The sequence below is a fragment of the Daucus carota genome, chromosome 4 (assembly GCF_001625215.2).
Source record: "Daucus carota subsp. sativus chromosome 4, DH1 v3.0, whole genome shotgun sequence".
NCBI lineage: Eukaryota > Viridiplantae > Streptophyta > Magnoliopsida > Apiales > Apiaceae > Daucus > Daucus carota.
In genome coordinates, this window is record NC_030384.2 from 28879162 (window position 1) to 28902897 (window position 23736).

A 23736-nucleotide genomic window follows, 5' to 3' on the forward strand; every position below is an offset into this window, starting at 1 on the left:
TGTATAACTTTTAAGCAGACAGTATATTTAGTTTGAATTCTTCTTTTTGCTTGTAAAACCCGACCCAAACCGAACCAACCCAACCCAGATTTTAATTAGCAAGGTTGGGTTATGTATATTTTTTTTGATGAATGGGTTGATTTTTTATAAACCGAACTAATTGGGTTGGATCATTTTATTGCCCCTAACCCGACCGACCCAACCCGTATTCACCCCTAACTCATAAAACACTTTATTTTTATTATTATATTTTTAATAACCCATAAGCCGTTAATAAATCAAAATTATCCAAATATACATTTTAAATTTCCAACTTCTCAAGATAAGCCACATTAAATCATAAGTCATAAGTTCAGCTAAACGGCCTCTATATTAGCAGGTTTTATCTGCAATCCCTCCTTCATCGGAATAGTGCTCCATTCCCTTTCAAAAACCTCACTGATTCTATCCTCAGCCCAGGGGTGAATTAAACATAGAATTTTTTCTATAAATAATGTGAATTGGTGCCCCTTAAATTTTTTTCTTGGTTCCTCATATAATAAAATCCTTCTGATTCTGCCCGGGTATCATCCTAAGATATTGGATCTGTTCGGACATAAATCTTGATATCAGTTATAATGTTGAATTGAACTTTGAACTATATTATGTATAGATCTTCAGAGATTCCATCTTTTACTCCATTCGATACTATCATCCTAGACTAAAAATCAAACTCTTAACTTCAGAAGAGATGCTCAATTTTCTCAAATCTTATCATGATGAATTTGCACTCATTAATTTTCCAAAACATCTTTCCTTAACTAATTTATTTTTATTCATTCCATTTTCTCCGACCAAACACGCATACATAACTAGTAACCCAAATTGGTTGGCGGATTGATAGCATGCATTGCTGACACTGCCATAACTTGCTGCCATGATCCAGAATTCCAGATTGACACATTAATGTAGGGTGACATCAAAGATTCGAATCATTTCAAAATATTAAAATTTAAATCTTAAACTATCATCCTCAAGCACCTGCTAAAATTCTATGCTTGATAGTTCCAGAAACTTTTTAGGTTGGAGCACAGATCTATAATTTTTTTTTTTTTGTCAGTTAGTCCTCCCTCTCAATTCTTTTACTTATCCACTTTCGACAATAATGTATTGCATTTGTATTTATACTTGTCATTACACAGGCCACATTAAAAATATTGAAATGCTACTTTTTCCAATTAACCACTCAACTAAGTATGAACTTGAGATGAAGACTCACACTTGAATTTGCCAAAGAAATAACTAGGTAGGTTGGAGGCAGAATTTAAGAAAGTATAATCAATGGCAATGTTTTACTACCATATAGTTCCTTTAACAATAGGATCAATCAGGTGCAGTTTAAGATCCTCAGTAGCAGTCTTGATTACTTTATTTGTCATTGGTGTCATCTACTTCCCCCGTGAAAATGGAAGGCTGTATGATCAGAAAGAAGATCTGTTGACTGATGATCATACTAGTAAATTTAGTCCTGATCAAAATCACTCATCAGATAGCTGTGATTTATTTTCAGGGAAATGGGTTTTTGACAACAAGTCTTACCCTCTCTACAAAGAAGAAGAATGCACATTCATTTCTAATGAAAATGCTTGCCAAAAGTATGGCAGAAAGGATATCAATTATCGGCACTGGAGATGGCAGCCTCATCAATGTAACCTCCCAAGGTCTTTCTCTCTGACCTCTCTAGAGTCTCCACATTGTGCTATTTTACAATACTTTGATATTTATATTGCATAACTCTGTTATATTTGTTTCCATCTTAATTTACTAGGTTCAATGGCACAGTTTTGCTTGAGAGACTGAGGGACAAAAGGATGGTGTTCGTGGGAGATTCGTTGATTAGGGGGCAATGGGTCTCTATTGCATGCCTTGTAAACAAATTTGTACCTCGAGCCCTCGAATCCATGCACTTCAGCTTCAATCACTCCCTGATCACACTAAAAGCTGAAGTAAGTATGAAATTTTTCTAAAGTACAATATATGGAGCACATAAAGTTGAATGCTTGTTTGATAAATATGAAGGAATATAATGCTTCAATTGAGTTCTATTGGTCGCCATTGCTAGTGGAATCAAACTCAGACGATCAATGGAACCATCATTTTCCAGACCCAATTGTAAGAGCACAGGCAATTTACAAGCACGCTAGGCACTGGACTGATGCAGATATACTAATCTTCAATACCTATCTTTGGTGGAGAAGGCCTTCTATGAACACGCTGTATGTACAACAATCAATTAACTATTCGTTCTGAATGATTTACTTTCTAAATATATAGCATGAATTTTTTTATAAAAAATGTGTGATTATAATGAAATCATCAGATGGGGTTCATTAGGAAGTGCAGATGGAATACTTAAAAGAGTAGAGATGTTACGCAGCTATGAAATGGCACTGAAGACATGGTCAGATTGGCTAGAAATCCATATTGACCGTAACAAGTCGCAATTATATTTCATGAGCATGTCTCCGACTCATAGATGGTATATAACATAATTAAATTTTATTTCTTACTTATTTATCTTCATATTTTTTGATGTAATTCTTTTGTAATATCAGGGCTGAAGAATGGAGTAAGAGTACCAAGGGAAATTGCTACAATGAGCAAGAAATGATCGAACAAGAAGGATATAGAGGAAGTGAAACAGACCCCAGAATGATGAGAATTGTGGAGGATACCATAAATGACTTGAAGAGAAGAGGCTTGCAAGTAAGATTGATGAACATAACACAACTTTCGGAGTACAGAAAAGACGGTCACCCATCAATTTACAGGAAGCAATGGGTGGCCTTAAGTGAAGAACAGTTGGCGAAGCCAACTAGTTATTCAGATTGTACACATTGGTGTCTTCCCGGGGTTCCTGATGTTTGGAATGAACTCCTATATGCTCACATTCTCACATGATTTATTAAGAGAAGTAACTCTGATCAAATTTGACAAAAAAATCGTACTTGTTTGATACTTCATTGTTCTAATTTCTTCTGTTCTTATAATTAAGAAATTAACCTCTTAATATTTAATTTTTGAATCACAAACTGGCACAATCTTCGTAGGCAGCTATTTGCGGAGAATCAGGCATGACAGCCTACATTGTTTTTATATATGTAATATGCTTGTGTTATGGACTTTACTCATGTGCAATGGACGTCTTCTATACTACTGCTACGCTTTCCAGGCTGGTTAAAACTTCAAATAATTTTTCTATCGCTAGCTTAGCCTCTCTCTTCATTCGGCCATGTGCAAACTTCAAGTCATTCACTAACAGATTCAGATGTTTTACTACTTTCAACTGATTTAACCAAACGTTAATGACGAGACTGGCATTAATTCATGTTCCAAGTAACTTGCAGAGCTGCCAAAATAACTCCAGTTTACACCACTTTCAAAACAAGTTGTAGTAATTCATTTGATGTACTAACTAACTATATAGCCATCTATGAAATCAGGAAGTTACCACATGTATTCAAGTTGAACAACAGCTGCTACTCCGGCCAAACATAGGATGGGAACAAATTTGCCAGGGAAGCATCAGGGCAACACAATCCGGCTCCCTTGCTATGCAAGGGAGTGAAATGAGTTTGCAGAACTGTTGAGAACCAGTCCATCACTCGAAATCTCATTTTTGGGTTGAAGAGTGGAAGTAGAACTTGAGACCTCCGTCAAACCAGAATTATGAGAACCGGTCCATCCAAAATCTTAAGATGTTAGAGAAAGACTTCAAATGGATCTTATACTATATTTCAACCAGAACTAACATGCCTTAACGTATCATTGCAAAAGTAGGAGGTTGAATAGCCTCGAGTGGTGAAGAGAGTAGACTTCCCATAAAATTACATGTGCACTTTGCCGGATGAAATCTTAAAGTGTACCCTAAAACCTGGACAATGCACTTAACAGAACAAATGGTGAAGTGTTAATATATTAGTGATGTTCAATTGTAATTTAAGATTAATACTAATAATATAAAATTAACAATATTAAGCTGAATTTGTTAAAATCCGGTTAATATATTATGTATAGTCGTAATGTTAGAGTACTGATCTGTATTTCTTTGTCAATTAGTAGTACTTTGGCTTTTACTTGCAGCTACCATTTTTAAGTTAAAAGCCACTGGAATTCTTTTACATTTTCCACAATAATGTATTGATTTTATATTTATACTTTGTTAGTTACATATTAGAACTAATGGTAACATAAAACCAAGTAATTTGGACTCTTCACATATGTACACAGGCACATATTAAAAATATTGAAATGCTATTTTTTCATCAACCACTCAACTAAGTATGAACTTGAGTTGAGATGAACGGGCTGTTTCAGTGATTTGCATTTTACTATGAAGTTTTTAAACTTACAAACAAGTTATCAAAACACTTTTAATAATTTAACTCAAGTTCACTTATCACTTATAATCATCTTCTTTATTTTTAAATATTAAGTCACTTCTTTTAAGTGAAGTCCAATGGCCCCGATGACTCACACTTAAATTTGCCAGAGACAAACCTAGTTTGGAGGCAGATTTTATGAAAGTACGATAAATGGCAAAGGTTTACTACCATATAGTTCCTTCAACAATAGGATCGATGAGGTGCAGTTTAAGATCCTCAGTAGCATTCTTGATTACTATATTTGTCATTTGTGTCATCTACTTTCCCCGCGAAAATGGAAGGCTGTATGATCAGAAAAAAGATCTGTTGACCGATGATCACACTAGTAAACGTAGTCCTGATCAAAATCACTCATCAGATAGCTGTGATTTATTTTCAGGGAAATGGGTTTTTGACAATGAGTCTTACCCTCTTTACAAAGAAGATGAATGCCCATTCATGTCTGATCTATTAGCCTGCAAAAAATTTGGTAGAAAGGATTTTAATTATCAGCACTGGAGGTGGCAACCTCATCAATGTAACCTCCGAAGGTCTTTTCTCTCTGACCTCTCTGAGCCTTCACATTGTGCTATTTTACAATACTTTGATATTTATATTGCATAACTATGTTATATCGAGTGGCAACAAGAAGTTTTATTTGTGATCATGGTATTCAAGTATCTTGGAATCTTTTTCCATCTTAATGAACTAGGTTCAATGGCACAGTTTTGCTTGAGAGGCTGAGGAACAAAAGGATGGTGTTTGTGGGAGATTCGGTGATGAGGGGCCAATGGGTCTCTTTTGCATGCCTTGTAAACAAATTTGTACCTCGAGCTCTCGAATCCATGCACTTCAGCTTCAATCACTCCCTGATCACACTAAGAGCTGAAGTAAGTATGACAATGTAACTTACTATACATTGTCCTGAAATTTTGTTCTTAAGTACAATATATGGAGAACATGAAGTTGAATACTATTTTGATAAATATGAAGGAATATAATGCTTCAATCGAGTTCTACTGGTCGCCATTGCTAGTGGAATCAACCTCAGACCATCAATGGAACCATCGTTTTCACAGCACAATTGTAAGAGCACAAGCGATTTACAAGCACGCTAAGCACTGGACTGATGCAGATATACTCATCTTCGGTACCTATCTTTGGTGGAGAAGGCCTTTTATGAACACATTGTAAGTACAACAATCAACTAAACTATTCGTTCTGAATGATTTTCTTTCTAAATATATAGCATGAATTTTTAAACAAAAATCTGTCATTATAATGAAACCATTAGGTGGGGTTCATTAGGAAGTGCAGATGGAATACTCAAAAGAGTAGAGATGTTACGCAGCTATGAAATGGGACTGAAGACATGGTCAGATTGGTTAGAAATCCATATTGACCGTAACAAGTCACAATTATATTTCATGAGCATGCCTCCGACTCATAGAAGGTATATTACATAGTTAAATTTGATTTCTTACTTATTTATTTTGATATTTTTGATGTAATTCTTTTGTTATATCAGGGCCGAAGAATGGGGTAAGAGTACCAACGGAACTTGCTACAATGAACAAGAAATGATAAAAGAAGAAGGATACAGAGGAAATGGAACAGACCTCAGAATGATGAGAATTGTGGAAGATACCATAGATGAGTTGAAGAGGAGAGGTCTGCAAGTAAAATTGATGAACATAACGCAACTTTCAGAGTACAGGAAAGACGGTCACCCATCAATTTACAGGAAGCAATGGCTGGCCTTAAGTGAAGAACAGTTAGCGAAGCCAACTAGTTATTCGGATTGTACACATTGGTGTCTTCCCGGGGTTCCTGATGTTTGGAATGAGCTCCTGTATGCTCACATTTCCACATGATATTACAAGATTAATTTTAGTCAGATTTGACGAAAGTATTGTATTTTTTGATACTTCATTGTCTAAGAGTTTTCGGTTCTTATGATTGAAATTTCAGTTTGAAGTCGAATCCTCTACATTATAAATGACATTGTCACTTTATAGTTCAACTCACCTGGGTGTTGGCCCTCATTACCAATTTTTTCGGGGAAAAGACCTCAAATATCACTGTAGGAAAAAATGTCTCCAACCTATCAATGCAATATGAAACGTCAGATCGTATAGTATTATCCTTCTTTTAGCATTTTGTAACCCTAAACATTATTTTATCTCCTGTTTCAACCCTAAAATGCCATATCGTCTAGCCTTTTGCAGTGATTTTTATACCTAAATGCAGCACGATATAGCTTTTTTTTTCAAAAATCAAAACGGTCGATTATCTAACATTAATAAGTGGTATTTTGGGTCATTTTTCACAACTCGGGTATTTTGGACATGTAGTGACAAAAATTGTGACATATGGGGTCTTTTCACAACTACCACGACTCATCTGCAATCCTCATCTAGAATAGAGGAGATGAATATGAAATAGCACATAAAAGTTCAAAATATAACTGAATCATCGCTTACCAAAAAAAATTGAATCGTCATTCGCGAGAGCTCAAAGTGGCAGAACAAGTTGATGTGAGATGAGTTATAAAAGGTTCTCTGTCCTGTTTTTCTTGTGTGGGCGCAGGCCACATGCTAAAAATTACAAGTCTGATACATCCAAAAAATTCAATCATCACTTGCAAAAGAGTAATGAGAGGCTACATTTTCACCACCAGCTTAACTACTAGTATGTACTTGAGATAACATAACTAGAGTGGACAGAATTTTAAAGAGTAAATATAACTTATGGCAAAACTAGTTCCTTCAACAATCAGGCACAGTTTACAGTCCTCAGTAGCATTCTTGATTGCAGTATTTGTCATTGCTGTCATCTATTTCGCCTGGAAAAATGGAGGCCTATATGATACTAGTACTAGTAAATGGAGTGCTGATCAAAATTACTCGTCAGAAAGCTGCAATTTGTTTTCCGGGAAATGGGTATTTGACAACGAGTCCTACCCTCTATACAGAGAAGAAGAATGCACGTTTGTGTACGATGAAAATGCTTGCCAAATGTTTGGAAGAAAGGATTTGAATTATCAACACTGGAGATGGCAGCCTCATCGATGTAACCTCAAAAGGTCTCTCCCACATTGTGCTCTTAAAAGATTTTTCAATCAAGTTAAAAGTACAAATGCTTATATTTGTTATCTTTATAATCTAGGTTCAATGCCACAGTATTGCTAGAGAGACTGAGGAACAAAAGGATGGTGTTTGTCGGAGATTCATTGATTCGGGGCCAATGGCTCTCGATGGTGTGCCTAGTCAACAACTTTATACCTCCAGCCCTCAAATCCATGCACTACAGCTTCAATAACTCCTTGATCACACTGAAAGCTCAAGTGAGTATATGAAATCATGACTACTACAAATTTGCATTCTCTCCATGAATATTTTTTTCCCCTGAAACATGTTGTAGGTATATAAGGTTTCTTACTTTCAGATGGTATATATGCAACTAGACTTTTGGTTCAGTTCCTGGTAAATTTTTTGCTTATTATGATGAAGGAATATAATGTTTCGATTGAGTTCTATTGGTCGCCATTGCTAGTGGAATCAAACTCAGACGATCCATGGAACCATCGCTTTCCAGACCCGATTGTAAGAGCACAAACCATTTACAAGCATGCTAGGCACTGGACTGATGCAGATATACTCATCTTCGGTACCTATCTCTGGTGGATAGGGCCTTCAAAATCTATGAACACATTGTATGTACAACCACTCAGACTATTCATTCTATCAGTTTCATTCTAATAATATGGCATAGATTATATAGAAGTTGTTATTAAAATGAAATCATCAGGTGGGGTTCATTCGAAAGTGGGAATGGAATATTCAAAAGAGTAGGGATGTTACGCAGTTATGAGATGGCCTTGAAGACATGGTCAGACTGGCTAGAAATCCATATCGACCGTAACAAGTCACAGTTATTTTTCATGAGCATGTCTCCAACTCATAAATGGTATACTACCTATTTTAATTTGATTTCTTGCTCATTTATTTTAATCTGTTCATGCAATATGAGTATTGAATCAGGGCCGAAGAATGGGGAAAGAGTAACAATGGAAATTGCTACGATGAACAAGAAATGATTGAAGAAGAAGGATACAGAGGAAATGGAACAGACCCCAGAATGATGAGAATTGTGGAAGATACCATAGATGAGTTGAAGAGGAGAGGTTTGCAAGTGAAATTGATGAACATAACTCAACTTTCAGAGTACAGAAAAGACGGTCACCCATCGATTTACAGGAAGCAATTGCGGGCTTTAACTGAGGAACAACTCGCAAAGCCAACTAGTTATTCAGACTGTATACATTGGTGGCTTCCCGGGGTTCCTGATGTTTGGAATGAACTCCTATATGCTCACATTTTCTCATGACATTCAATACAAGTAATTCTAATCGAATTGGACGAAAGGATCGTGTTTGTTTGATGTTTCATTGTTTAGATTAGTCTTTAAGCGGGAGTGCATGCTTTTATGCATCTTAAATTACGTGTAAAAAGTCAAAGTGACATGTAAAAGGGGATTATGATACTATACTCCAGACTGTGAAAGAGTGATGTGCAATGAACGTCTTTAGACTAGTTAGATTGTGTAGTGTTATCTCTCTTTTAGCGTTTTGTAACCCTAAATGCTATTTTATGTCGTGTTTCAACCCTAAAATGCCAGATTGTCTAACGTTTTGTAGTAATTTGTAGACCTAAACGGAACACGATATAACGTTTTTTTTTCAAAAATCAAAACGCTGGATTATCTTAATAAGTGACATTTTGGGTCGTTTTTCACAACTCCGATATTTTGGGCATTACTTACGAAAATGGTGGCATATGGGACCTTTTCTCAACTGAACTCGACTCATTTGCAATCCTTGTCGTGAAAAGAGGAGATGAATATGAAGTAGCACATAAAAGTTCAAAATATAACTGAATCATCGCTTAGCAAAAAAAATTGAATCATCTTTCGCGAGAAATCAAAGTGGCAGAACAATTTCACGTGAGATGAGCTATACAAGGTTCTCTGTCCTGTTTTTCTTGTGTGGGCGCAGGGCACATGCTAAAAATTCCAAGTCTGATACATCCAAAAACTAGCAAACGAGTAATGAGAGGCTACATTTTCACCACCAGCTTAACTAGTACTCTACTTGAGATAACATAACTAGTGTGGACAGAATTTTAAAGAGTAAATATAACTAATGGCAAAAATAGTTCCTTCAACAATCAGGCACAATTTACAGTCCTCGGTAGCATTCTTGGTTACAGTATTTGTCATTGCTGTCATCTATTTCGCCTGCAGAAATGGATATGATACTAGTACTAGTAAATGGAGTGCTGATCAAAATTACTCGTCAGAAAGCTGTGATTTGTTTTCTGGGAAATGGGTATTTGACAATGAGTCCTACCCTCTATACAGCTTCAATAACTCCTTGATCACACTGAAAGCTGAAGTGAGTACGAAATCGTGACTCCTACAAACTTGCATTCTCTTCATGAATTTTTTTAAGGTTTCTTACTTTCGGATATTATGTAGGCAACTAGAATTTTGGTTCAGGTCCTGCTAAATTTTCCTCAGTACTAATGTGGAGCACATAAATTTATATACTTTTTGATTAATATGATGAAGGAATATAATGCTTCTATTGAGTTCTATTGGTCACCATTGCTAGTGGAATCAAACTCTGACGATCCCTGGAACCATCGCTTTCCAGACCCGATTGTAAGAGCACAAGCCATTTACAAGCATGGTAGGCACTGGACTGATGGAGATATCCTCGTCTTCAATACCTATCTCTGGTGGATAAGGCCTTCTAGTTCTATGAACACGTTGTATGTCCAAGCACTCACACTATTCATTCTGAATAAATTCCGTTCTAATAATATGGTATAGACTATAGACTATAAGAAAGTTGTTATCAAACTGAAATCATCAGGTGGGGTTCATTCGAAAGTGGGAATGGAATATTCAAAAGAGTAGGGATGTTACGCAGCTATGAGATGGCCTTGAAGACATGGTCAGATTGGCTAGAAATCCATATTGACCGTAACAAGTCACAGTTATTTTTCATGAGCATGTCTCCAACTCATAAATGGTATACGACCTATTTCAATTTGATTTCTTGCTATTTTAATGTGTTCATGCAATTTTATTGTTAAATCAGGGCCGAAGAATGGGGAAAGAGTAGCAATGGAAATTGCTATAATGAACAAGAAATGATTGAAGAAGAAGGATACAGAGGAAATGGAACAGACCCCAGAATGATGAGAATTGTGGAAGATACCATAGATGAGTTGAAGAGGAGAGGTCTGCAAGTGAAATTGATGAACATAACTCAACTTTCAGAGTACAGAAAAGATGGTCACCCATCAATTTACAGGAAGCAATGGCTGGCTTTAAGTGAAGAAAAGTTGGCGAAGCCAACTAGTTATTCGGATTGTACACATTGGTGTCTTCCAGGGGTTCCAGATGTTTGGAATGAACTCCTATTTGCTCACATTTTCTCATGACATTCGAGACAAGTAATTCTAATTAAATTTGACAAAAGGATCGTGTTTTTTGTAATACTTGATTGTTTACATTAGTTTTTAAGCAGGAGTGCATTCTTTAATGCATCTTAAATTACGTATAAAAAGTCAAAATGACATGTAAAAGGGGACGGAGAGAGTATAATATATTTAACTTCTTACAATTTAAGTTTTTAAGTAAATTTTTTGCACGAGATCGTTCGAAGCTACGTACTTTTGGTGAATCAAGGATTACAGTTAACTTCAGATTGTTTTATATCTTTGTAATATACATGTGTGAAAATAATACTATACTCTAGACTATGAAAGAGTGATGTGCAATGAACGTCTTGGACACTATTGCTACTCTTTTACTTCAAGCCATGTTTGCTGGTGAAAAAAACTAAGAAAGGATGGAAACGATCTGTCCAAACCACTGGCAGAACCAATCGGTGACTATTTTAAAAGAAATCGGTATCTTTTCCAGGCATATTGGGACTTCAAATAAGTTTTCTGTTGCTATCTGCTAGGATTGCGCCGCAGGTCCATAAAATCATTGAGTGACAGATTCGGATGAGCCAACCAATTTCAGTTTCTTAAACCTAACGTCTGTACAGCTGAAGTTGCTGACCTACCACACAAAGGTGTTTTATTTTATTTGTAATAATTTTCAAACATGTATTATAAACCCCTACTGCTAAACAATGAGTGATCCCTTCTATTTTAACAATGCTATCCCTCCATTGTATTATTCCTCTTAATGTACATAAAGACTGACCTCTGAAACTGCGGAAAACGTTACTGGAGTGAGGCAAGCTCAATGTACAGTACATGGCCAAATTATACCATATAGTTCCTCTGACATTTGGCTCTATCAGGGGAAGTTTACAGTCCACAGTAGCATTCTTGATCACCATATTTGTCATTGCTTTCATCTATTTCGCCCGCGGAAATGGAGGGCTATTTGATCAGAAAGAACTGTTGACTGATAATAGTACTAGTCAGCGTAGTACTGATCCAAATCAGTCATCAGAGAGCTGTGATTTATCTTCAGGGAAATGGGTATTTGACAACAAGTCTTACCCTCTTTACAAAGAAGAAGAATGCAAATTCATGTTAGGTGAGAATGCTTGCAAAGAGTATGGCAGAAAGGATATGAATTATCTACACTGGAGATGGCAACCTCATCACTGTAACCTCCTCAGGTCTATCTCTCTGACCTCTCTACAGCCTCACATAATCGCCACACACACGTTGTGATCAACGATCCTTAAATTCATAATTCTGTTATTTAAGTATACTGGAATCTGTTTTCATCTTAATAAGCTAGGTTCAATGCCACAGTACTGCTAGAGAGACTGAGGAACAAAAGGATGGTGTTTGTCGGAGACTCATTGAACAGGGGCCAATGGCTCTCAATGGTGTGCCTTGTCGACAAAGTTATACCTCCAGGCCTCAAATCCTTGCACTACCATTTTAACCACTCCTTGACCACAATGAGAGCTGAAGTGAGTATGAATCACAAATACTCCAAACAGTACATTTTCTTGTTACAAGTTCTCTCCATGCTTTCAAATTTTATTTGTATAACAAAATTATTCTTTAGGTTCTAGTAAACTTCTTCCAAAATACAGTATATGGATTCTGGAACACAAAAATTTGAATACTCTATGATTAATATGATGAAGGAATATAATGCCTCGATCGAGTTCTATTGGTCACCAATGCTAGTGGAATCAAACTCAGATGATCCATGGCACCATCTCGTTCCAGATCCGACTGTGAGAATAAAATCAATCTACAAGCATGCTAGGCACTGGACTAATGCAGATATACTCATCTTCAATGCCTATAATTGGTGGAACAGGCCTTTTGTTAACACATTGTATGTACAAGTACAACAATCAACTGAACTATTAATTCTGAATCTTAACTTTGTTCATATATAGAATAATTATTTTAAAAAATTGTTATTAATATGAAATCATCAGGTGGGGTACATTCGAAAGTGGAATAGTCAAAAGAGTAGAGATGCTGCGCAGCTATGAAATGGGACTGAAGACATGGTCAGATTGGTTAGAAATCCATATCGACCATAACAAGTCACAATTATTTTTCATGAGCATGTCTCCAAGCCATAAATGGTATATTTGCATAATTTGATTTCTATATTTTGCTTAATTGTTTCAGATTCTTCATGCAATACTATTATCATACAGGGGCGAAGAATGGGGCAAGAGTGCTCGTGAAAATTGTTACAACGAACAAGAAATGATCAAAACAGAAGGGTACAGAGGAAATGAAACAGACCCTAGAATGATGAGAATTGTGGAGGATGCAATTAGTGATCTGGGGAAGAGAGGTTTGCCAGTGAAACTAGTGAACATAACTCAACTTTCCGAGTACAGAAAAGACGGTCACCCATCAATTTACAGGAAGCACTGGGGGGCCTTAAGTGAAGAACAGTTGTCAAAGCCAACTAGTTATTCAGATTGTACACATTGGTGTCTTCCCGGGGTTCCTGATGTTTGGAACGAGCTCCTGTATACTCACATTTTTTCATAATCTTACAGGACGAGTAATTCTAATAAAATTTCACAAATCAATCGTGTTTGTTAATAGTTTGTTGCTTTAGATTTATGTCTATTAAAAACAAAATTATGAACTTGTCACATATGAAGTCATAAACCACAAGAGTTGGCAAGCCTAGTTAGTTATTCAGATCGTATTCATCAGTGTCTCAACGAGTGCCTAATGTTTCGAATGGAAATTCAGTTAGATATTCAGATTGTGTAATTCAGTGTCGTCCATGAGTGCCCAATGTACGCGCTAGCAGATCACTGATATGTTAAATTTGGATCAAACACTTGTGGCTTTACGAGTTAAGACTGCGATGTAACAGTTGCACCCGTTGTCCTGTGTTTACCAAGTAAATGTACAAAAGCATACTACATTACAAAGACAATGCTACAAATTCCAGGCCCTGTTTTGGTACTATTCTCAGAGAACTTTTGTACTTGTACTAGTATATTTAGTTGATTCATCTTTCTAGCAAGTGGAAGAAACTAAACAATCTTATGATGCAAAAGCCGGAAACATGCAGATGATTGTGTTCATTCACGTTGCAATAACAAGTCGTGGCTTGTTTAATACGGTTGAGTTTCATGGAGACCACTATTAGAACACTATGTAAAACATGTTCCGCTTAGAGTAAATATATGGTGTTCGAGGTCTTCAATAATATAGTGGTCTCCATATAACTTTTCACCGTTTTATAATCAAATGATATGCCTCCCAACACGGTGCCTTATTCCAACTTTCAGGACTGAGTGCGCGAGAGTCGGCTGGTACAGCGATACTGCTAGCTGTTATATTCTTTAGTTTTGTGCATATTCTAATTTTTGGCGGAATCGTTTTTTATCACTATTGCAGAGAGAGATATAACTAATGGCGTTAAATTTAGCCACCGCTCTTGTTCTGTCGACGCGCTAGAAGGACAAATGGGGGCTATTCGCTGATATGAATTCGACGACACAGCCAAAACGATAACAAATACTCGACATTGTTCCTAACAAAAATGTATTCCACTCTATGGACAAATCGGGTCTTACTAGTCTTTAAATTTTAACATTTAAGTAGCTGCGGACTTGAGGCCTGTTGGTAACCAACTCATCTAAAACCTTAAAACGTTAAACAACGGATCTTATATTATCCAACTGTGGTTGGTTGTAATCATAAACACTTATTACATCTGATAATATGATACTAATGAGAATCTTAAGCAGACAATTAGCTTGTCTAAACTCACTTCTTTATTGGTGGCAGATAGTTAAATTCTAACATATGTTAAACAGGAAGTCCTGAGTCAAACTTTGTTTCATAGCAGGCAGAAGGCACCAGACAGCAGCTATAAATAGTGATCTCTTCCCTCTTTAAATTCCACTTCTTCATCCACCATTTTGTCCTCCATTCTTTCATTTAACTTCTTTCGGTTTACAAAAAAATTCGATCAAATGTATGGGAAAGTCTGGTAAGCTCAGGAGGGATAGCGCCATGGAGACATGAAAGATTCTGAGTCTCTCTGTTTGTGCCTCTATGTACCTAATAAACACATAGATATGTTCTGTGAAAGATATATTGCAACGTTCTCTTGCGCTATCTATCCCGAGTTTCCTGGAATTTTTCATACTCTGTTGAAGTCCAGCAGATCCACATTCTGGTAAGTGTAAAATCAGCTTCTTCATCATTTATCTACTTCATATTTTGCTAAACAATGTAACTTCTGCACTTACGGGGTACGTTAAATAGAGGTTTCACTCCAAATTTCATTCAAGTCCACTCTAGTTACAATTGGCTAGGATAACAGGATTCACAAACAATAACCAACAAGTCTAATTTCGCAAAATTTGTTACCCAAATGGCACCTCCAAGGTCCTCATCAGATGTCTCTAGAAAAACTAGTTAATAATCAGTGATAATTTTAAATGAATGAAATTAGGCAAGGATCATGATTGATTGAGAGGGATAGCTAATGGTACTATTATTACAGCTCACGATTTTATTTTACTGTCCAAAAAAGCTAGTAAGATTACTACTCAGAGAATATACAAGGTGATCATTCCAAGGTACAAGACAATGGGGAGAAGATCAGAAGGTAAACAGACAGGTATGTGTGTCCAAAAATGTAAAATCCAATGTTATATTATAAGTTATCAGTCTACAAATGCAATCTTCTTTCTATGATTGTTATGTGGATTTACTTGTGAATTGACTAAAAGGTACAGCCATTGAGAGATGCCTTTTGTTTTTGGTATATGGAGTATAGGCTTGGACTCTTTCTTAGTTATCTTGAAATCTGAATCAGTAAAGGAGTGGAAGTACAATTAGGGAATCTCTGTTAGATTTTTATAGGATAATAGCTCCTTAAGACTGAATCAGTGAGGATTGATTGTGTACAAGGTAACGGCTTTTTTGTACAGATGTATCGTATTCCATGAGGGCATTGTAAACTATGTTTTGACAAACGAATGGGACACTTGATTGAGGATTTCCTAGGAAACAAGTGAATCCTAAACTTCCTTCATCGGAACATGTCAATGTCTTGTATGTTATAATTTCAGTTTCTGTTATGAGAATGTTGACATCTTCTTAGGCCGAATGAAGTGCAGGCCGTCTCATTGTTTACCACTCATTCAGGTCATCATTCTGTTTCCTGTTCTGATTTCGGTTACTCTGTAACTCCATCCAAAATGTAAAAGTTTGCTTTCTATAATTACAGAGTCTAGATGATTATAGTTCTGTAAATTAGATTGCCTCATAGCAATTTTAATTAGTTGAAACAAAAGTAAGCTTAGAAAGTGGCTGATTAAGGTTAAAGGACTGAGCATATGTTCATCGACATCAAAAGTTGGTGAGAATTGGTAAAAGTTTCAAACAGCAGTACATGAATGTAAACTTATATGCAGTGATCACATTAACTTCAGGATGTAAGTCGGCTACTCCTTAACCATCGCTAGACTAAGATCAACATTTTCTACTTCTCTCAAATCAGAATGGCATGCACAAAATTCCATCTTAAGCTCTTAAATTATGAGGGTCACCTATACTGACCCTGCCAGTTTCCTTTGTTTTCTGGTAAAGAGGAGATAGCCTTCTGCAAATCTTCACAATTTGATAGTCCAGTATTTTTGTTTTATTTTGTTTGGATATCACTTAGTCATTGACATACAACATTGTCAGAGGCGCTATTTTCAGATATACATTGTCTAAAAGCTCTTTTAAGCCATTATAGTCCAGGTTATGTTAATCATCCCAGAGCTCTAAAGGCCTAGAATGAAAATTCCATTCTGTTAATGTACCATTAAAAATATTCCATTCAGTATCTATCAATTGTTTTTTAGATACATTGAGGATTCAAATGCTGGTAATCTTCTGTCACTATCGAGATCCACACTAAGTTATAATAACACTACAATGTAGTAGCTAGCACAAGGATTATTTTACAGACTGCAATATTATTGGCGTCGAGAATGGTTTCGACTAAGAACATGAGGTTTGAATATACCAGTACTTTAGCATTGTACAGAATGCTATGTTTTCAGCAGCAGTGGCATCGTGCAACAGAAATGTGGATTTTCAATAAAATCTCTGTAAAGCATTTAGTAAAGTAGACAAATTCATAGATAATAACAAATCCATAACTAAACTTCTGTTATATATGAATTGCCAGTACATGACTCTTTCAGTATACAAGTTAGATTAGTTTACAATCGGTTGTACATTGAACCAAAAGTATCCCACCCCAAAAATATTTGAACGAATTAAGCTGATGCTTCAATTAAAACTGAAAATTGCTGGGAATACGTGATTATTCACTCCATAAACTAGCAATGTAAATCTCTGGGTCATCATCGGAACTACTGCAATATGGATATCCCAATGGCCTTTCAATATACTTCAGAGGATCATCATCATTCCAATCCAGATGACTCGGAGCAATATTACCATCTTGTTGCTCCTTGCATTCATTGGTACAATCTACGTTCTTAGGCTCCTTTACAAAAGAGTTTTATATCAAATTGGCCACCTATTTCATCAAAAAATCTCGCTTTATCCACCCAAAAATTTTCGAACTCATTTAAGTCACTATAAACCAAATATATATCATTTTACCCACTTCATTATTCATACCATTTTACTTAATTATTTATAAAAAAATTAACCGTTTATTTTTTTACTACAAAACCACTTCGAGTACTTTCATAATAGTCCCTAGTATTTATTAAAATAATTTGGAAATTTCTAAAGCAACATAGCCATGTTGTTAAAAAAAATATATAGTTATAGATATAGTTATATGATCATCCTAGCTATGTTGCTTTAGAAATTCCCAAATTATTTTGATAAATACTAGGGACTATTATCAAAGTACTCGAAGTGGTTTTGTAGTAAAAAAATAAACGGTTGATTTTTTTATAAATGTTTAAGTAAAGAGCTATGAATAGTGATGATATATATTTTGTTTATAGTTGCTTACATTAGTCCGAAATTTTTTGGGTGGGTCACGTGAGATTTTTTGACGAAATGGGTGGCCAGTTTGATATAAAACCCCTTTACAAAACCTGTATCCCCTGTTAGCAAATTTTGACTTTCATCAGTTTCATTGGGACAAAGAACTTTCTCAGGCTCACATATATAATCATCATCCTCTGCCAGCAATATCCGACTCTCATCAGTTTCATCCGCACAAATAGGCTTCTTAAACTCCTTGTAATCTGGATCCCCATCCATCAGCAAATTATGAATTTCATTACTTCCGTCAGTAAAATTAAGCTTCTTAAAATCCTCTATATTATCTGTGTCCCCTTCCAGCGAACCCTGACTTCCATCAGCGCAAACAAGCTTCTTAAGCCAATGTATATACTCTGCATACCATGTCAGAAAACCCTGACATTCATCAGTTTCATCACTACTAACAACATTCTTAACCTCACCAACACAATTACTGTCCCCCCTCAGCAAATTCTGACTTCCATCAGATACCTCCATCGTTCCATTGTGATCAGATACTCTCTCTTGGTACAAATCTCTACAATTCCAAAAATCCTCATTTGTAAAATCCTCCAAATCTTGACATCCATCAGCACCAACAAGGTTCCCAAGCCTCTGTATATACTCTGCATACCATGTCTGAAAACCCTGACATTCATCGGTTTCATCACTACTATCAACATTCTTAACCTCACTTACACAACTACTGTCCCCCCTCAGCAAATTCTGACTTCCATCAGAGACCTCCATCGTTCCATTGTGATCAGACACCCTCTCTTGCTGCAAATCTCCACAATTCCCAAAATCCCAATTTGTAAAATCCTCGAAATCTTGACTTCCATAAGCACCAACAAGGTTCCTAGGCCCCTGTATATACTCTGCATACCATGTCAGAAAACCCTGACATTCATCAGTTTCATCACTACTAACAACATTCTTAACCTCTCCTACATAATTAACGTCCCCCCCTCAGCAAATTCTGACTTCCATCAGATACCTTCATCGTTCCATTGTGATCAGATAACCTCTCCTGCTGCAAATCTTCACAATTCTCAAAATCCCCATTTGTAAAATCCTCCGAATCTTGACTACCATCAAAATCTTGCATCAAAAACTTTCGTAAATAACCCACATCAAGATTCTTGGCATCCTCAACACCCTTCACATCTATCAAAATTTCTCCCCTCGAATCCTCCTCTCCAGCCCGAAAATCCCTAAACCTCACATCATCTTTTTCATCAAGCCCATCAACTTTTCCCTCCTTCACACATTCCTCATCACCACCATCCAAACCAAAATCAAGATTTTTGGTACCCTCAGCCTCAACACCCTTCACATTCATCAAAACCTCTTCCCTCAAATCCTCCACACCAGCCCTAAAACCCCTAAACCTCATACAATCTTTCTCATTAATCCCATCAAATTTCTCCTCCTTAACACATCCATCTCCCTTTAAACCCTCATAAACCTCCCTAAAACCCCCCACATTACCCCCACTCCCCTGAAAACAATCCTGATCACCCTCCGGAAAATTAAGAACCGCAGAATTCCCATAAATGGACTTGGCAGCCTGATCATAAGCCCTTGCAGCATCAATATCATTGCTAGAAGTCCCCAACCAAAGCTTCTTAGGCACATAATCCTCTACCTCACTACACTTAGGTTCTCGAATCTCGGCTACTCATTTGCCGCAAAGCCTTTGCCTAACACCTCGAAATCGATGACTCAAATTTCTAGGCCCTCCCTTACCCTTCAAGCAGCCTTTCTTGCTAGTCCCTAATGACCACTTAATGTTCTTCTTAATTTTTTTTCTTTAAATTCAATTTCTCCCACTTGAATTTTGTTTCTTGAAGAATATCAGCATTATCTTTTCTTCTCTATGATTTCTTAATCATTTCCTATTAAGGTTTGAATTTTTGACATGTGCATGTATTTATAGGTGATAATGATGTTACTTGGGGACCAAGCAACGTTCGAATTTAAGTAACGTTTTTGGAAATTGGTAATAGTTGCTTGGTGGCGACGGACCTTCCCGAACGGGTTATATAATTTTTAAAAGTTTAAATTGGTATTAATGCTATTTTAATGAAATTAAAAGTGAACTTTTTTTTTTTGAAAGCAAATTAAAAGTGAACTTAATTTTGTTTTGTAAATTGTTGTTTGAAGTTATTATTATCAAATTTATAAATTAGGTGTGAACAAGACCTTCATAATTTTAGATAATCTGATATGTTTTGGATTCAGTCAAATCTATTTATGATTATAGTATATTTTAATACAACCGGTTCAGATCCGATTTGGTTTCAGTTTGACATAATTCGAATTAAATATTTGATCAGGATTGGGTCAATTTCAATTCAGATCAAATTTATATAAAAAACGGATATTTTTAGATTAAGATTAAATCAAATCTAATTCGAATCTTCTACATATTTTTCTTATCTAACTATATAGATAAAATTAATTTTTTTGAACTTAATATTGCAAGAATCCTAATTTATCATAGTAATATAATAAAGGAGGTGAAGTATTTTTTATTGAAATAAAGCTTAAACTTAAAATTAAAACTAAGTAAACAATATAATTTCCAGTTTTCGCTGTATAATTTCTAATCTCACCATCTACTGGAACCACCAGTCCAAATTTCTGTGGAACCAGCTGTAATTACCTTCCCACTAGCCACCACAAGTTGCTAAGAATACAAGGCTACATGACCAAACACCTCCACTTATTCATAAATTATTTAGTATTCGGATAATTTTATTTAAAATATTTTTTAGTTTGAATAATAGAACGTTACTGAAAGAAAAAATATAAGAGAAATAGGAGTTTTAACAAAAAATAGTTTTCTCACCTTCCAATAAAAAGGAAGACAAGCTTCAATATTAATGTTTACTACGATCAAAACAATCACAACCATTGATCTCCCCTCAATAATTAAACCTGAAGCTAACTAATTTTATTGTTCTTCAGATCCAATACAATAACTGAAATAGTGCATGCAATATTTTCTTAAATAAATATTGGTTCCGAAGTGTATTTATCTAGAGTTTGGAAACAATAATATCATCACCACTTGGTCGCATCAACGTAGTATCGAACACTTTAAGGAAGAACCTTGCAGGGGGAATTGACAAATTTTGTTGCAGAATAGTGCCTAGAGTTGAAATGAGTTCCCTCTTGACTTTTCTTGTGATGCCTCCCATGGAAATCAACTCAGCATATGCAGCTGCCTCTTTGTTCCCTCCAAATGATATTCCCACCGATCCTTTTAGCAGCACCATTACAAGCTGCATCCATGTAATTTAACCATGCAACAATTAATACATGTATGTGCCATCCTAATAAACCTAATTAGAGCATCCTCTTAATTTAAATATTTTCGACTAGCTTAAATTCAACTGTTAATTTTCTGGTCGAAAATGACTATTCCCGACCGTATACGATTCCGATCATACATGATTGAAATAAGTCATGTTCGACCAGAATTTGACGGTCGAAAATGACCGTTTTTCCTGTAGTGCAGCTAGCTACAGAGTCATACTCATTTTTATATGTTTAACATTACCTTTTCATGGAGCATCTAGCACGGTCCTAGTAAGATTACCCAAATATATAATAAACAATTCAAATTCTGAAAAATAAAGATTTTATATTGAATGACAAATTCAACAATAATTCTTATTTCAGTTCAATATTTTTATTTTAATATTAAACTCAAAATCTATTAACAAAAAGATAATAAGAAAAGTGAGAAAGAGTGTGCAAAAGATGAGAAGTGAATATTTTTAGTGATTAAAGATAGATGAGGAATAAGTTAGATCATTATCTATTTATCAGAAATGAAAAGTGGATCATTTATATTTAGGAAAAGATTAAAACTCCGCTAGATCGAATTGAATTTTCATAATTTATTTCTCAAAATTATAATTTAAAATATCGTATAGCTTAACTGTAGCTGATATTTTGGAGATGCTCCTTAGTCCTTCCTAATTTTATTTTTAATGACTAAATATTCAATTCAAATCTTTGGTACAATCTTTTAATATAGAATCCTCACTTTTCAGAAAAAGAAATCTTGTGAACCTCATCTCTGAATCTGCTCATCACTCATCAAGCATGCAGTTTTTTCTCTTTGGCTGTCATGTTCTAAACATATATCCCAAATCATATATTCCTAAAATATATGATACTATCACGTACGGTCGATCCATCTCTGAAAAATTTTGGAGGGGCTGAAATTAATGTGAAAATTCGGTCAAATGTTGAGATTTTCTCGAAATCAATCGAAGCCCCGGTTCTAAATTTGCAAGTTCAACAAAAGCTTTCAAAAGATCATAAGTTGCACTCGATATCTTATAATCATAATTTATTGGTGTATTCGGCGGTAGCAAATAATTATAAATATAACAACAAATTCGATGTGATGTGAGATTGAAGTGTTACAATTCAGCAACAAAATACATAAAAAAAATATCCATTCTCGATTCAAAAATGGACTTTCGAGTTAAGCCAGAACACACGTACCTTTTCGGGTCTTCCGATGATACGAGCAACAGCTTTAGTCGCCTCGGAGAAGACAGAATCTGTATCAACTCCATCCAGCTTCAAGTTTGTAGATATATACAGGCAAGGCATTATCAAAACTCTCTCTCTAATCTCTCCCTGGAAAAGAATATTGTGGACACTGAAGTTACAAAAGAATGTTGCCTGGAGCTAATGATGTAGCGCACAAAGAGATATGGGTAATGGAGAAAATAAAAACGCACATTCTTGTCTGCTCAGTTGGTCCCCTATTTATAGCATTCGCCAAACCAAACGTCAACTTTGGTTTTATTTGAAAGCTGCTCTACCTAGCTAGAGTCTTCCGCTAATCCGCTTAATTGTGGGCGTCAAATTTGATAATCAAGGTCTTTTTTTCTACAGTTTTTCTTCGTTTTTATTTCCATTTAGACGGTTTGGTTTTATAGCTAGCTCTTTTCCTGGTAATCATCTAAATTGTTACTCCCTCCTTGTAATGGACGTATTTCTAGGCCGGCTCTAATAAAGTATAGTTGTAATATGTTTTGTTTAAATATTTTTTTTAAAATAAAATTTAAACATCAAATTTTTATTTATATTAAGAAAATTCTAAAAAAATGTTGTGGAGCTCTACTTTAATGAAATATTAAAAAATGTGCTAAAAATCGGCATATAAAATTTATTGGGACGGAGCAAGTATATACTCCCGTGTACCTTTTTGTAAAGTAAAGCATATATGCGAGAAAATGTTAGTTCAATATATCTTAAATTAAGTTGTGCTTATATATAGTAGAAATTATTGAAAATTATATTCCAAAAATATTTTATAAAAGACATTCAGAAAAAATTAATTCGAAAAGAGAAAGAGTCAAATAATTTTAAATATTTTTTTTCAAAAGAGAAATGTAAAAAAGACGAAAAGAGTGTATGTAGAATTATGCAAAGGTTGGATAATATATTTTTAATTCACTTTTATGTAATCTTAATTGAAAATTATCACTTTTTCGCTTCACATAATCATAAGTTCTGATTTCAATTAAAGTTTATGGAATCTCTTATGACTAATACTAAATTCTTAAGAATAATTTAAAATTTTGACTGATAATCGTTAAAATTTTAAAAGTAATTCGAAATTTTGTTCAAATATTCATAATTATAATATATTTTTCAAATTCAAATTGAATGGATTTCATTTAGAATTCTAAACTTGAACAAATAATTGTTTTGGAATGATTTGGATTTCATGTGAAATT

General features: G+C 35.2%; 6 protein-coding genes across 6 annotated transcripts; 5 read left to right on the top strand and 1 right to left on the bottom strand.

Annotated features, from left to right (window-relative positions):
- The first annotated feature begins 1213 nt into the window (after positions 1–1213).
- On the top strand, positions 1214–3152 carry LOC108217155 (protein trichome birefringence-like 34). The gene is made up of 5 exons (XM_017389999.2): positions 1214–1700; positions 1808–1985; positions 2059–2255; positions 2360–2518; positions 2595–3152. The coding sequence occupies exons 1-5, from the start codon at positions 1321–1323 to the stop codon at positions 2938–2940; spliced, it is 1260 nt and encodes a 419-aa protein (XP_017245488.1). The 5' UTR covers positions 1214–1320; the 3' UTR covers positions 2941–3152.
- A 1396-nt stretch (positions 3153–4548) lies between these two features.
- LOC108217157 (protein trichome birefringence-like 34) lies at positions 4549–6418 on the top strand. The gene is made up of 5 exons (XM_017390000.2): positions 4549–4954; positions 5116–5293; positions 5397–5593; positions 5698–5856; positions 5932–6418. The coding sequence occupies exons 1-5, from the start codon at positions 4575–4577 to the stop codon at positions 6275–6277; spliced, it is 1260 nt and encodes a 419-aa protein (XP_017245489.1). The 5' UTR covers positions 4549–4574; the 3' UTR covers positions 6278–6418.
- Positions 6419–7057: 639 nt separating this feature from the next.
- Positions 7058–9011, top strand: LOC108217158 (protein trichome birefringence-like 34). Its single transcript, XM_064091295.1, has 5 exons — positions 7058–7488; positions 7572–7749; positions 7916–8118; positions 8214–8372; positions 8447–9011. Exons 1-5 carry the CDS (start codon positions 7154–7156, stop codon positions 8790–8792), a joined length of 1221 nt encoding a protein of 406 aa, XP_063947365.1. The 5' UTR covers positions 7058–7153; the 3' UTR covers positions 8793–9011.
- Positions 9012–9586: 575 nt separating this feature from the next.
- Positions 9587–11087, top strand: LOC108216808 (protein trichome birefringence-like 34). The gene is made up of 4 exons (XM_017389649.2): positions 9587–9858; positions 10035–10237; positions 10342–10500; positions 10570–11087. Exons 1-4 carry the CDS (start codon positions 9607–9609, stop codon positions 10913–10915), a joined length of 960 nt encoding a protein of 319 aa, XP_017245138.2. The 5' UTR covers positions 9587–9606; the 3' UTR covers positions 10916–11087.
- Positions 11088–11629: 542 nt separating this feature from the next.
- LOC108217801 (protein trichome birefringence-like 34) lies at positions 11630–13558 on the top strand. The gene is made up of 5 exons (XM_017390691.2): positions 11630–12117; positions 12243–12420; positions 12601–12797; positions 12904–13056; positions 13132–13558. The coding sequence occupies exons 1-5, from the start codon at positions 11744–11746 to the stop codon at positions 13475–13477; spliced, it is 1248 nt and encodes a 415-aa protein (XP_017246180.1). The 5' UTR covers positions 11630–11743; the 3' UTR covers positions 13478–13558.
- Positions 13559–20791: 7233 nt separating this feature from the next.
- LOC108217932 (uncharacterized) lies at positions 20792–22724 on the bottom strand. The gene is made up of 2 exons (XM_017390842.2): positions 22490–22724; positions 20792–21252 (listed from the first exon to the last, which is right to left on the bottom strand). The coding sequence occupies exons 1-2, from the start codon at positions 22598–22600 to the stop codon at positions 21007–21009; spliced, it is 357 nt and encodes a 118-aa protein (XP_017246331.1). The 5' UTR covers positions 22601–22724; the 3' UTR covers positions 20792–21006.
- Between the last annotated feature and the right edge of the window lie 1012 nt (positions 22725–23736).

Bases quoted from the DNA above. Each gene is read 5' to 3' on its own strand.
- LOC108217155 (XM_017389999.2), top strand. From the start codon at position 1,321: ATGGCAATGTTTTACTACCATATAGTTCCTTTAACAATAGGATCAATC. The intron at 1,701-1,807 runs GTCTTTCTCTCT...TTAATTTACTAG, and splicing joins CATCAATGTAACCTCCCAAG to GTTCAATGGCACAGTTTTGC. The intron at 1,986-2,058 runs GTAAGTATGAAA...ATAAATATGAAG, and splicing joins TGATCACACTAAAAGCTGAA to GAATATAATGCTTCAATTGA.
- LOC108217157 (XM_017390000.2), top strand. From the start codon at position 4,575: ATGGCAAAGGTTTACTACCATATAGTTCCTTCAACAATAGGATCGATG. The intron at 4,955-5,115 runs GTCTTTTCTCTC...TTAATGAACTAG, and splicing joins CATCAATGTAACCTCCGAAG to GTTCAATGGCACAGTTTTGC. The intron at 5,857-5,931 runs GTATATTACATA...TTGTTATATCAG, and splicing joins ATGCCTCCGACTCATAGAAG to GGCCGAAGAATGGGGTAAGA.
- LOC108217158 (XM_064091295.1), top strand. From the start codon at position 7,154: ATGGCAAAACTAGTTCCTTCAACAATCAGGCACAGTTTACAGTCCTCA. The intron at 7,489-7,571 runs GTCTCTCCCACA...TTTATAATCTAG, and splicing joins CATCGATGTAACCTCAAAAG to GTTCAATGCCACAGTATTGC. The intron at 8,373-8,446 runs GTATACTACCTA...GTATTGAATCAG, and splicing joins ATGTCTCCAACTCATAAATG to GGCCGAAGAATGGGGAAAGA.
- LOC108216808 (XM_017389649.2), top strand. From the start codon at position 9,607: ATGGCAAAAATAGTTCCTTCAACAATCAGGCACAATTTACAGTCCTCG. The intron at 9,859-10,034 runs GTGAGTACGAAA...AATATGATGAAG, and splicing joins TGATCACACTGAAAGCTGAA to GAATATAATGCTTCTATTGA. The intron at 10,501-10,569 runs GTATACGACCTA...TTGTTAAATCAG, and splicing joins ATGTCTCCAACTCATAAATG to GGCCGAAGAATGGGGAAAGA.
- LOC108217801 (XM_017390691.2), top strand. From the start codon at position 11,744: ATGGCCAAATTATACCATATAGTTCCTCTGACATTTGGCTCTATCAGG. The intron at 12,118-12,242 runs GTCTATCTCTCT...TTAATAAGCTAG, and splicing joins CATCACTGTAACCTCCTCAG to GTTCAATGCCACAGTACTGC. The intron at 12,798-12,903 runs GTATGTACAAGT...TGAAATCATCAG, and splicing joins AGGCCTTTTGTTAACACATT to GTGGGGTACATTCGAAAGTG.
- LOC108217932 (XM_017390842.2), bottom strand. From the start codon at position 22,600: ATGCCTTGCCTGTATATATCTACAAACTTGAAGCTGGATGGAGTTGAT. The intron at 21,253-22,489 runs GTACGTGTGTTC...ACATGGATGCAG, and splicing joins TCATCGGAAGACCCGAAAAG to CTTGTAATGGTGCTGCTAAA.